Source organism: Sciurus vulgaris (assembly GCF_902686455.1).
Source record: "Sciurus vulgaris genome assembly, chromosome: 5".
NCBI lineage: Eukaryota > Metazoa > Chordata > Mammalia > Rodentia > Sciuridae > Sciurus > Sciurus vulgaris.
Window position 1 is genome coordinate 116,164,619 of NC_136465.1, and position 12,772 is coordinate 116,177,390.

The 12,772-nt window shown below is 51.0% G+C and overlaps 2 protein-coding genes and 1 long non-coding RNA gene across 4 annotated transcripts in view; 2 read left to right on the forward strand and 1 right to left on the reverse strand.

Moving 5' to 3' along the window:
* The window catches only part of HOXC10 (homeobox C10), a 40,243-nt gene that overhangs the window by 17,601 nt on the left and 9,870 nt on the right, over nt 1–12,772 (forward strand). The gene's annotated exons all lie outside the window — the stretch shown is intronic.
* HOXC11 (homeobox C11) lies at nt 5,076–7,543 on the forward strand. The gene is made up of 2 exons (XM_079140988.1): nt 5,076–6,046; nt 7,305–7,543. Exons 1-2 carry the CDS (start codon nt 5,365–5,367, stop codon nt 7,535–7,537), a joined length of 915 nt encoding a protein of 304 aa, XP_078997114.1. The 5' UTR covers nt 5,076–5,364; the 3' UTR covers nt 7,538–7,543.
* LOC306661794 lies at nt 7,599–12,758 on the reverse strand. 2 transcript variants are annotated; one of them, XR_013763956.1, is made up of 4 exons: nt 12,573–12,758; nt 12,164–12,221; nt 10,560–10,646; nt 7,599–8,847 (listed from the first exon to the last, which is right to left on the reverse strand). It is a non-coding gene; the product is annotated as an uncharacterized lncRNA (long non-coding RNA). The 2 variants fall into 2 exon arrangements; XR_013763957.1 differs by having other exon boundaries at nt 10,560–10,767.

The window sequence follows — 12,772 nt, forward strand, 5'->3', positions numbered from 1 at the left end:
TTAGGGACTTACATGGAGAAAAGCAAGGCCAGACACCCTGGTGAAGGCTAAAGTGTGATTCAGGGTGGACAGGGGAATCTGAAGGGGTAAGGCTGGAAAGGTATCACCCAAAACCATTTCCTCAGAGAAACCAATTTGCACAATGGACTCCAATATTGAAAAACACCAGATGATCTGCTTCGAAAGGGACATAAACAGGCCAAGCGGATGCAGGTTAATAAAACCTGCAAAAGCCCAGACAGGAACACTTAAAATGCCCCAGAACAAAGCACACCGTGACAAATTCTCACCCAACACACAAGTACACGCACTGGAATGTTCCCAGGCACAGAGAGAAAGAGACCTTTTCTACCTCAGGCCTCCACCCGTGAACCCTCAGGTATACCTGCCCAACTCCAAGAACACACACAAATTTATGCATTCTTCTAAACTGACCCAAAGAAACCCCTAAGGGTGTTGGGCAGGCATGGCTGCACTGCACACCCCACAGAGCCAGCCCACGTCCCCTGAGCCTTGCTAATGCACGATCCAGATCCATACCGAGAGATAAAAGTCTAGACAATAGACGGCTGTTTATGACAACGAGGCTCTCCAAGTTTGGGGCTGGGCGATAAATCTCTGGCGAATCTTCCTGTAACTCAACTTCTGGCTGTAGTGAAGAGAGAACCATGGAGATCACAGAAAGCAGCGAAATGGGGGAGACTTTTAAATCGTGAGCAGGAGTCTTTCTTGTTGGGGCAAGTAAATGGAGGCCAGCACACTCGACCCACGCAGGCATCCACACTGTGGAAGCTATCGGATCTAGCTTTCAAGCCCTGGCGAGTCAGGGCTCCCGGAAATCCGGCAGAAGTGTGTGGGCAGAAAGATAGGGCCTAGAGGCTGGGACAGACCCACAAACCATTCTTGCTGGGGGCAAAGATTCTTTTTTTGTTGGTGACTGGAATCTTCTTGCTCTGTAACACCTGAATTTTCGGGCCCTTCTTTCTTGTCCTTTCTCTCTCCCTCTCCTTCCTTTCCTTCTTCTCCCTTAACTTCTTCTTGTCCCTCTCCCTCTTCTTTTCTTTTTTGGGTAGATGGGCTGTTCTCTTTTGCATTTTCAACCCAGGCGTCTGATTACAAGTAAAGAGCCACTGAAGTTGATCTCATAAAAATGCCGAGAGCTCACTTTGATCAGCTCGGACTGGGTCTGAGCCTAAGTAGGCGCTAAAGCCCGGGAATGGCGGCTTTGGCCAACCCTGTCTCTGCTAAGAATGAGGGGGGAGATTTGGGTGGCCCAAGCCAGCAATTTTGCCCAGAAAAGATATTTTCTATGGGGCCACAACTGGCTTTGGAAACTAAGGCCCAGGGCAGCGGCTCCATTTCCAGACTGCTTTTAAGACATTTCCTTCATTTTAGAGCATTTGGTGAGGGGGGCCAGTGAAACTGGCTCATAAAATCGGGCTTTTATGGGGAGAAATAGGGTCGCATTGCTAGCCTCCTAGGACAATACCTCTGAGGGGAAAGCTGGGTGGAGCTGCAGGGGTGGAGAAACTGCCCTTCTTCCACCACACACTTTCCATATGCCCGAGGAACCTGAGCAGAGTCCACTGCTTAGGTGACCTGACTTGTGGCCTTGGGCTTGGGGCTCTGACCAAGGCTGAAGTGAGGTGGAAGCCACAAACCAGCAGTCCCACCCTTTCTCGTTCCCTGGCTGGGGTGAAATGGGGGTGTTGGTGTCTCCCTTGCAAAACAGCTGTTAGTCTGAAAATCTAAAGGGATTATTCAATGCAACAATATTGCTCGAAGGGAGAGAAATATGTGCAAGAAGGTGCAAGTTGATTTTTAATGAGGGCTCCTCCTTACCCTCCTAGGATAGGAACCATGTCCATGCATGGGACTCCTTCCTCTTATCTCTTCATTGACTCCATACAGAACGGAACTTACAACCAAGGTCCACTGGAGATCTTATGAACCCCTTTTCTCCTGCTGGTTTTCTTCCCAGCTCATGATCTGTGGGGTAGTCACCTCCCCCCACCAAGGTCTGTAGAATCTAGAGCAGCAGAAGGAGGTAGACAAGCTGCCAGGCAACCCTAGTGCTGTGTGTGGGAGCCACTCAGGCCAGAATTCGCTAGATACTGCCCCCTTCTGAAGCTGTCCCTGTGTCCCTGTGTGGGAGGGAAGGGTGTTGGTGTGGCCCTGATCAGGCTACCAAGGCAGTTGCCCAGACCACAGCCGCCTGCTAGCGGTCAGGCCGACAGTGGGAACTGAGGCCAAGAAGAGTCGGTAAATGCAGCAGGATGGCCCTCCCGCGGAGGATTTCAGGTGAAGGATTAGACTCTAGGCGGTTGGAGGGACCTCCCGCACCTACCAGGTGAGGAAAAACTAGCCACCTAGAGTGAAGCCTACCAGGGAAGGAATTGGGGCCACAGATGGGTCCCTGTATGGTGTGGGGGGTAATGATTGTCCTGGCCAGAAGCTGTGGATTAAGAGGGTGCAGCCCAGGGCAAGCAAGCTCAGCCCATGCTTATGGGTGGTCTGGAACCAAGGCTAGGCAAAGAGGTCACTACCCCACACCTTGGGCATTTTTGCCATCAACATCTAGCTGACCTCAGAGACCAGGGCCTTCTTTCCTTGATCCCAGCAGCAACTGACAGCTGCTGGGATTTTTTTTTTTTTAAACTGTTGAAAAACTAAAAGTCAGAGAAACAATAGGAAAAAATATAAAATTGGTGTTCTACTTTTAGGAAGCAAAGTATAACTTCCCAAAAGTCTGTATTGGGATATTCCAAGTTTCTAGGACATCAACTCATTGATGTTCCTTCTTGAGTTTATTTTTCTTTTTTGTGTTTTTGTTTTTTGTTCGTTTGTTTCAAGGAAATAAGGCCGACAGCAGCCCCTTGCAGCCGCCTGGGCTTACTTTTATGGTGGCCCCAGAATAAACTTGGTGGTCAAATTCAAGTGCTAAGGCACACAGCTGCCTCCTCACAGGAAGCAGCCCACCCCTCTTGTCCCTGGCTGTGCAGAAGTGCCTTGGGGGATTGGGCCCCCCATTGCCCGGGAGGCCAGAAATGGGAAGGAAGCAGACTCTCCTTGGGAAGGAGAGAAAGCAAAAGGTGAGACACTGCCCTCATCAACACCTCTGCAAGGGATAGGGGTACCTCTTGCCTCCCTCTCCTTGATTGCTGTCACTGTTTGGGGAGCATTTTGCCTCTAATAAACTCAAGTTTAATGAGGTCAGTGTGAACCCCATAAAAGCCACAGTTCAAGTCCCCCACCATTATAAATTAAAATGCTGCCCCCAGCTTACCCTATAAAAAGGGCTAGAGTTAGGAGGAAACAACAGATTTTTTCTTTTTGGTCCCTTCCCTACAGAGAAGTCCCATACTTGAGCAAAGCCCCAATCTATTCCTCTTTTCCCTCAGTAAAGATCTGGCCCAGACTAAAGGAGGGCTCAGGAAGCCAAGCTCCGCACTGAGTAGGTAGAAGGGCATAAGAGTACTCTACTATTCTAGAATCACCACAAGAATGGGACCTAGGGTCAAGGCTGACTTCACTCAGGTGTTTCTCTAAAAGCTGAGCAAATTTAGGGAGGAAGAAGAGTTGAGGAGGAATGGATTTGGTAGGACTGTATTTAGAGAAGTTACTATAGGTCTTTCCTACCTGATTTGGGGGCCACAGCACTTCATCATGCTTCATCAAAGAAAATAAAATCCTGATAAAAAATTTAAAGTGGAAACCAATTTTAACCAAGAGTTAGAGCTGTAAGGTAGGTTCTGGCTATTGTTTTTGCTTTCTCTAAGAGATCAGTGGGCTTCAGCTCTTCCTCTCCTTCCTTAAGAAATCACACTCTGGCCGTTCCTCTTTGGAACCAAGATTGCTTTCTGCTCATGCCAGTTGTTCAGGTCCCTTTGACCCAGTCCAGAACCTTTCAATAAAGTGATTTTCTGCTTCCCAGACATGTTCTGTGGTGCCCAAAGGGATGGGAGGCAAGAGGACAAAATTACTGAGTTCCCCCCCCCCCTTGGGTCACAGTCATCCAGGAGGATGACGGACTTGGAGGAGAGCGGGGTAAGGCAGGACTGAGAAATAAGGAGGCACTGGTGTCTGGCTTTCCCCAAGGTTGAGGGTCTGGGAATACCCTCTAGAGAGAGATCCCTGGCCCTAGCCTGCCTTAGGAGCCACAGCTCTCTACCACTGTCCAGCTGGTCTGTAGTGGAAATTCATACCTGGCCCCACTGTCCACCTCACAGCCCTCCCAATATCATCAAGAATAGTAGTCCTAAACCTGATCCCCCCAACATATTCTGCCTGCACCCTCCACCAGGCTTCTTTGCAGCCTACTAGCTGAGCTGAGCCCCCAACCCCAAGGGCCCTAACATAGAAGATGTATGACTTTCTTTCCAATCTTTTTCTTTGGGGTTTGGGATTTTAAAAATCCACAGTGGATGGAGCTTTCTGCACATTGATTGACAATAAAGGCAAGCATGAAATATTCACCCAGGGCCACTCTCTCATACTAAATATTTAACACAACATTAGAGAAGGTTTTTCCCAGACTTCGCCAGGCACCGGCTGGGCGGCTGGCGCTTCGCTTACCACTCGTTTATGACTAATCGGAGTCCCTAGCTGGCAGCCACATAGCAAGCCAGACGAAGTTGGGACACTGGCTTACAGATGGGCTGCCTCACCTTTGGGAAACTTTAGATACTCTTCCGGGGAGCTTCTCCAAATACCTTAAAGGGAGTCTTGACAACCAGCTCTGGCCAGAAAAATAATAGAATGGACTTCTTCAAACTCTTGTACAGGCGCTGACTGCGGGTTGGAGGGGTAAGAGTCCCTAGACTTGGGGGGAAAGGATTCACTATTCTCCGGGAAATCAGCAATGGGGAAAGAAGTCCTCATTCCGGTCTCTGCTGATCACAGGGAGGAAGCCAGACCCCCATATTGAAAGCTCGCCTCTTTCCCCCAATCCTGGGGGGGGGGAGCAGCAGCTAGAAAAAAATACAATTGCCCCCTCCCAGCCACCGCCCCCGCCCATCCCACCGCCCACCCCACCCCAACCTCTCTCTCCTCTTTTGCTCGCTCTGTGGAATGGAGAGGAGGGGAGTGACGAGAGAAAAACGAATACAAATCTGCAATTGATTTTCATAATGTTTCTGCGGTGTTTGCAAACCAATCGCCTGAACGTCCCCGATCTTACCTAAGAGAGAACCCCTCCTACGTCTGCGAAGTGCTCCGAACTGATATATGACAATATCTACTTTGGATCACGTGCTCGGGGAGAGAGACTAAGACGGATAACGCGTCATCTCGCCTTCCCAAAATTTCCCCCCTCGCTAGACCGGGTCCAAAACCTCCATCCGGAGCCGGCAGGAGAGGAGAACGATGTTTAACTCGGTCAACCTGGGCAACTTCTGCTCGCCGTCGCGCAAAGAGAGGGGCGCTGACTTCGGCGAGCGAGGGAGCTGCGCCTCCAACCTCTATCTACCCAGTTGCACTTACTACGTGCCCGAGTTCTCCACGGTCTCCTCCTTCCTGCCCCAAGCCCCCTCTCGTCAGATCTCCTATCCCTACTCGGCCCAAGTGCCCCCGGTCCGGGAGGTCTCCTACGGCTTGGAGCCATCCGGCAAGTGGCACCATCGGAACAGCTACTCTTCCTGCTATGCCGCGGCCGACGAGCTTATGCACCGGGAGTGCCTTCCTCCTTCCACAGTCACTGAGATCCTCATGAAAAACGAAGGTTCCTACGGCAGCCACCACCACCCCAGCGCCCCACATGCTGCCCCCGCCGGTTTTTACTCTTCAGTCAACAAGAACAGCGTCCTGCCTCAAGCCTTCGACCGTTTCTTCGACAACGCCTACTGCGGTGGCGGCGACGCACCCGCGGAGCCCCCCTGCTCCGGCAAGGGCGAGGCCAAGGGGGAGCCCGAAGCGCCCCCGGCCTCGGGACTGGCGTCCCGGGCTGAGGCGGGGGCCGAGGCGGAGGCCGAGGAGGAGAACACGAATCCCAGCTCGTCCGGTTCTGCCCACTCGGCGACCAAGGAGCCGGCCAAGGGAGCCGCCCCCAGTAGGTAGCACCGGCCGGGAACAGGCGGGCAGCAAGGGAGGGAACGAGAGGGAGGGCTAGAGTAGGGGGGTGGCCAGGGGAGCAGGGACAGCCTCGTGTTTTGGGTCAGTCCGATTTTATGTGGAGTTTTATAAGCATTCAAAGGATTTTATTATAACCTACAAAGCCCTCTCTCCCAACGACTCGACTTTTTACGATGGAGAAGGGGTGGGAGGGAGGGAAACGGGCTCTTTGGAAAAGACGGGTGAACCCCCCTCCCCCGTTATCTTCCTCGGTCTGTGAAAATTTTAAAAGTGCCACCATTGCGGGTGATATTAACTTTGATCGTGAACTTAGAGGAGCATTTAAGGAAGGATGGGGAGCCGGGCTGCCGGGGGGTGGGAGGGAGGGGAGGGGTGGAGGGGGAGAAAGGGGAGGGCGAGGGAAAGACAGGGAGAAACTCAGAGGGGGAAGAGGTGGAGGAAAGAAGCAATGGAGCAGAACCTGAGACCCGAGAGGCGAGCCAGGGTTGCTCTGTTTCTTTTTTAAACTATTTTTTTAAATGTTCAAACTATGTTTTCGCGAATCTCTGAGCAGAAACCCAAGGAACCAGGGGCTTAGCGGCGACAGGGGATTGGGGAGAGGTAGATCCCGGCTCCGCTGCGTTTTTGGCAAGGGTCTCAGCGTTTCTTCTCGATCTGCGGCCTCGGTGCAGGCCTAGCGAGGCAGCGTACAAGGCGCGGCCCGGCGGGCGGCCCCGGCGCCAAGGTCCCCCGGAAGAGACTTTAGGGTGTCTAGGTGCCTGCTCGCTGGTTTCCTCCCGGCTTCCCCACTGTTCTCGCTAGGTCATGCTTCGCGCCTTGTTCTCCGCGATTCCCCCAGAAATCTGGGGGAGATGGTAGTGGACTTTCAGAACCTTTAGGAGGGCAGCTCTGTGAGGAGCCGCCAAGGGCCGCCGGAGAGCAGGCGAGGGGCTCAAGGAGACGCACGTGGCCCCAGCAGGCTTTCCTTCTCCCCGAGACCCTGTCAGTTAAGGCTCTCGCCTGAAGGGCAGTGGGGCGCAAGTCGCTCAATGGCCGGAGCTAGACCAGGCGAGGGGGTCGAGGCTTGCCCTAGATCTGCGGCCTGCGAGAGGACAGCCACGGCCTGGCGGGAGGGCTGCCCAGCGGATGGGCTGGGAGAAAGGCCGCTGAGCGCTCAGCGGGCTGGGCTGGGGTCGCCCTGGTCTCACGTGTCTCTCTCCCCCTCTCCTCGCACTTGCCTCCTCCCCTCCCTCCAGACGCCCCCCGCACCCGCAAGAAGCGCTGCCCTTATTCGAAATTCCAGATTCGGGAACTGGAGCGAGAGTTTTTCTTCAACGTGTATATCAACAAAGAGAAGCGGCTGCAGCTGTCCCGGATGCTGAACCTGACGGACCGACAAGTGAAAATTTGGTTTCAGAACAGGAGGATGAAAGAAAAAAAACTAAGCAGAGACCGGCTGCAGTATTTTTCGGGAAATCCGCTGCTGTAACTGCAGACCGGGTCCTTTTGGGGGGTGGGAGGGAGGGAAAGGGGGAAATTATTTTATTTTATTTTAATTTTTTATTTTCTAACTCGTCTTTTTTCCGCGGGTGGAAAACTGGACTGGCCAGGGCTGGCCCCCACTGCCGTTGCTGGCACTTCCTTCCGGAACCTCCTTCACCTTCGGTCTGACTCTCGCTGTGGGGATAGAGACCGGCCTGGAAAAGGAGGTGAAGGGAAGTGTCTGACCCACGGCGAGTGGATCCCTTTGGCGCCGAGGGCCCCAAGACTCTTTATTTAAAAGAAAACACACCTCGCGACAATGTCTTGCTGCTCGGATTTGGTGGAGGGAGGGGCGAGCGTACTGGGCGCCTGAGCTGAACAATCCTTGAACTACAAGCCTTCCCTCGCCCAAGTGAACAGATCCACTAAGACACCTTGTTTGCAAGGGGAGACCTCTCGGGCTCCCCGCTCCTACCCCACCTTGCCCCACCGTTAAGGGGCAACTAAATGTGATCCTGCCTTGCTGTGAAATTCCTGTACCTTCGACCTGGTGTTAGGTGTGCAAAGTCCGTGTCCTACCTCCGTCTGCGCCCTGGCTCATCCCAAGCCTAGTTGTTCGCCCCTAAATGTGTAGAGCCCTTCTTTGAAATTTCTTAACTGGTACATTGAGGTGTCCTAACCTTTCTCCAAACAATGCTCCCCTAACTCCATGGATTTATATCTAGTCTTTGCAGTTGTTACCTCCTTTTTTCTTTTCTTTTCCTTTCCTTTTTTCTTTTTCTTTCTTTTTTTATAAGAGGAAAAAAAGAGAAATTGGGGTGGAGGAGGCAGTAGGGAAATGGGTTGGGCACCTCCCCCTTGCTGGGGTCTGAATTTTTGTAAATAAATTTCACAAACCTTTATTTCTACCTGAGAGGATGGGAAAGAACATGCCAGAAAGAAATTCAAATTACCCATCTCCTTCCTTGTGCGTGAGTGCGTGTGTACATGTGCAATCCCCAACCTGCTCCCCACCCAGAGGGGTTGCTGTTATTTTTTTTTTTTTGTTGGCAAATAAAGATATTTCATTCTATTCAATATTATGATTTTATTTGACCTTTTTATTAACCCCTCTCCTCTTAAAACCCTCCATCCTCCCAAGTCTAAGGAGGAGGAGGAGGAAGAGGTGGTGGTGCAGAAGGCAAGGAGGAAGAGGAAGGGGGGGAGTTAAAAAGCCAGAGACCCCCACGGGTGAGCATAAGCAGGCAGAGGCAAGGCAGGCCCATGCTGGAGCTCTTCTCCACTGGCAGGGTCAGGATTCTGGTGGTAGCTTCTTCTCTGAAACGGAGGACATTCCAGGGCTACTCTTAAGATCTCCTTTCTCATGTGAAGCTTAAACTGGGTCCAAACACCCAGCAATGCTTTCCGTTTAAGCACACGTTTGTTGTGGAGTTAATTGTAACCATCATCAAATTTAAATTTATAGGAATTTTCTTGGCTCCACAGCCCTCCTGCCAGATGTCTCCGTCTGTCTCAGTTAAATGTGTAGAGTTGAGGGTAGGGCTTTTGTAAAGTTTTTTTTTTTTTTTCTCTATGAGAAGATGGTATAGAAAATTTTATATACAGTTTTGAAGGAAGGAGGGGAGAGGAGGAGAAGCCATCCCCCCCTTGTCCTCTCCACAGCTTCTGAGGATGGGAAGGTAGACCCTGGCCCCTTCCCCTTTGACACAAATGGCCAGGCTTGTCTAGACACAACCAGATACCCAGACTGGAGCTACCCTGATGTTTATATTTTAGGTCTCCCAGAGTAAAAAGCCCCCAGCTGTGTCTGACCTGGATGTCAGACGTGGATGGGATACTGAGGAAGGAGGTGACCCATGGGGTTAGTCACCACACCCATATGTATTTGCTGCACGTTTCTTCCTTCTCCTTTTCTTCCTCTTCCTCTTCTCCCCCCTTTTCCCTCTTCTCTTTCATACTGGAAAGTGAACCCAGGGTTTGGCACATGCTAGGCAAGCACTCTACCACTGAGCTACATCCCTAGCTCTTTTTATTTTTTATTTTGGGATGGGGTCTTGGTAACTTGCAGAGGCCGCCTTCAACCTTGCAATCCTCCTGCCTCAGCCTCCCAGGTATGTGGAATTACAGCATGCACCACCACACCCAGGATGCATGTTTCTTCTGCATTAGGATAACCTTGGTCCTTTCAATACTTTCAGTGAAGCCACATGGTCATCTCTGTTATAAATGTTACTTGGGGGCAGAGGTTCAGGACCAATTCTCTCATCTTTCCACTCTCTGTTCTTGTGTATTTGAAAAAATGTTTTTGTCCATGCTGTTGGATGAAATGAAAAAACACCATGACTATCAAATCTAAGTTCTACTGTTGTTTTCCACGGCAGGGATCCCTGTGGCTTAGGTGTCTGAATCTTGTAATTTGTAAATGTGGGGTCCTTAAGACAATTGTTGTATATATGTGGTCCACAATTCTTTCATGTGCCCACACACATTTTGTTGAAGTCAGTGAGCCTATGAGTGAATATGAGAAGGAATATTATTTTTACTCTTTTACCTATAGTACAGAGTAAGCCTGACCACATGTGTGTCTAGAGCTTGTGTCACCCTTAGTGTGTAACCATTGGCAGTGTTTAATGAGTGTGGACAGGAATACAACTGAGGGTTTTCTGCGTGTGTGGCACTTCTCTAGGTATAATGCTTGTCCACTAGCCCTATCAGAGACCATTAGCCTGCTGGCCATGTTTCCTGTAAAAGGATGGAGATAACTCTTCAGAATGAACTAGTTTATAAAGCAAACTATTAACCTTCAAAGGGCTCCTGATTTGGAGGTGGGGGGAAGTTTAAAACTGTCAGCTACCACTTTCTGTGCAATGTGCAACCCAGAAATTTCCAACTCCAGAAGAGATTTCTGAAGGATGAGAGGAGAGTCCTCGTGAAAGAAAAACAAAGGCTTCTGTGACCCAGGCCCAGGAACCTGCCTTGCTGATTTTCTCAAAGGGAAAACAGGGTCTCTGGCCCCCCAACAAACCCACCTTCATACTCCTGAATGTCCAACCCCCCTTGCGGGCCAGGGGCACTCTGGACACGACCTCTTGGGGTAATCCCCTCCAGCCGCAGCGCTGCCCAGGAACAAAAGATCCTCGTCTAGACGCCGCCATAAAGCGCCCCCCGCGCCTCTAAACCCAGATTCATTTCGCTCTTAACGACCCAGTCTGGCCTGTGTTAAAAAACGCTTCCGCCCTAAATAGTAAACAAATCCGAAGTGGACCATCTTAGCTCTCCCAACACACCCCAGACCCCCACCCCATCATCCCCTTGCCCCACATTTTCTCTCTTTTTCACCGTCCTTTCTCAGCTCCCAGCTCCCCCCTGCCCAAGTAAATAAACCCGAGGCCGAGTTCAAAGTTTCCTGGAGCTAAGGAGGAATGTTGGTTGTAAAAATCCAAGTTTATAGCGCACGTGGGAGTTTACAAGGGTATTAAGTGGTGTGGGCTGACAGAGAACTCTGGGCCCCTCCCCCTCCCACTATGGGCTTTGGGGGTGCTGGGGAGCCAGGGGCACTTGAAAGGAGAGAGGGGTTTGCGGGTAGCCTTGGGTTTGGGGTTTCTTTGTCACTCAGAGCCTTCTGGTCGTGGAGAATGGCAATGCAAGGGTCATTGAGAAGAAGGCTCACAACCCCTATTAAGCGCCTCTGAGAGCATAGATTCTGGGCATCCCAGATGGAGGAGCTGGGGAGCCTTGTTTGGGGGAAAGGGAAAAAGGTGTAGACCTGGGTCTGAAAGGTATACAGAGGTGGGGTTGCTTGCAGTCAGTTCTCACTAAAAGGGGAAGAAAAAAACCTTGGGCTAATTTCTTGAGTGGGCTGAGGACAGAGAGGACCTTTTTTTTTCATCAGAGCAAAGAAGAACTTTGAACTTCAAGGAAGTCAAGGGCACCACCCCTTCTCCCCCCACCCCTCCTCTCTCTGGAATCTGTAGGGCAATTCCTTTCTGGGCCAATATTCCCTGAAGGGGGCAGTCCCTGAGGTTTCCTGATGCCCTAAGGCTAGATAATGCAGTTTGCTAAATCCTCCCTGCTCCGGGCAGGCCAGAACACTGTGCACGCGACTACACTCTTTATTATTCATATAAACCTTTGGAAAAGGCAACGCCCGGGAAGTTTTTATAACTTTGTTTGGCATAAAAGTTTTACAAGATTCCCCCTCCCTTAAAAAAAAAAAAACTTACAGTTTTGGTTCTGCCATAGGATGGAATCTAAGATCTTTGAGAGGGGAAGCGATAGAAAGGGCACTGGGGCTTCATTGTCTGGGTGTGTGGTGGGGAGCTGTCTTTCTTTGCTGAAGGCAAAAGACTTGAAGGTCGGGGTCAGTCCTTCCTAAAGCACACCTTGGACCTGGCTTTGGAGGCTGCCAGCCAACTGAGGCTGCAGGACCTCAGGAGAGTTCTGTTCACTGTGTTCTTGAGATACAACCTTATAGACCTCCAAAGTTTGGATAATATCCCCAGGACATGAGGCTCCCCATCACACACTCTTATTCTCCTCCAGGCACTATGCTCTCCCTCAGCCCTGCCACACACACACAGCCTGTGCACATGCCCCCCACAACCCACTGCACAAAGCAGAGAAGACCCATAACCTTGACTCAAACTGCTGATTGGGGAGGGTCTTTTCACATAATCTTGCATCCCTGCTGCCTGTGAAATAAAAAATGGGTTAGAAGAAAGACAGTATCCAAAATGCCAAGAAACTCTTGCCCAGGGGTTGCAACTGTTGCAGGACTAAAGACGACAAAAGTCCAGAAGGGTTGCAGTCCAGGACCACAGAGAACAAAGGTACCCAAGTGAGGACAGGGCCTTGGGCTGCTGAGTCTAAGTATAACTCCCCCACCTGTAACTGACAACCCCCTCCCTCATTTCTCTGCAGCCTTGGGGGCACCAATTGGGCTCAACTTTGGGTCATTTTAACGTCAGCTCTGAAAGTCAGGACAAAATGTCAGGCTTAGTGGACAAAGCTCCTTTGGGGTGATGAAAATGTAAATACCTTACCCCCGGAACTTGGCACTTCAAGGCATTAGTGGGGACATGCCTCAGAGCCAGCTTTTCCTTTCCTTTAATGGCGACTGCTGAGGCCTGGCTGCTGGTCGGTGGCTGGCAGTCCTACACTTCGCCTTGTGAGAAGCCGAGCTGAGGCTGAATGCAGGAGAAGGTCAACTCCAAGCCTGAGGAGCTGGGCTGGGGAGGCATGC

What these genes read in the sequence shown, in the direction of transcription:
- HOXC11 (XM_079140988.1), top strand. Translation starts at nt 5,365, where the DNA reads ATGTTTAACTCGGTCAACCTGGGCAACTTCTGCTCGCCGTCGCGCAAA. An exon ending in GGCCAAGGGAGCCGCCCCCA is followed by an intron (nt 6,047 to 7,304) that starts GTAGGTAGCACC and finishes CCCTCCCTCCAG; the next exon opens with ACGCCCCCCGCACCCGCAAG.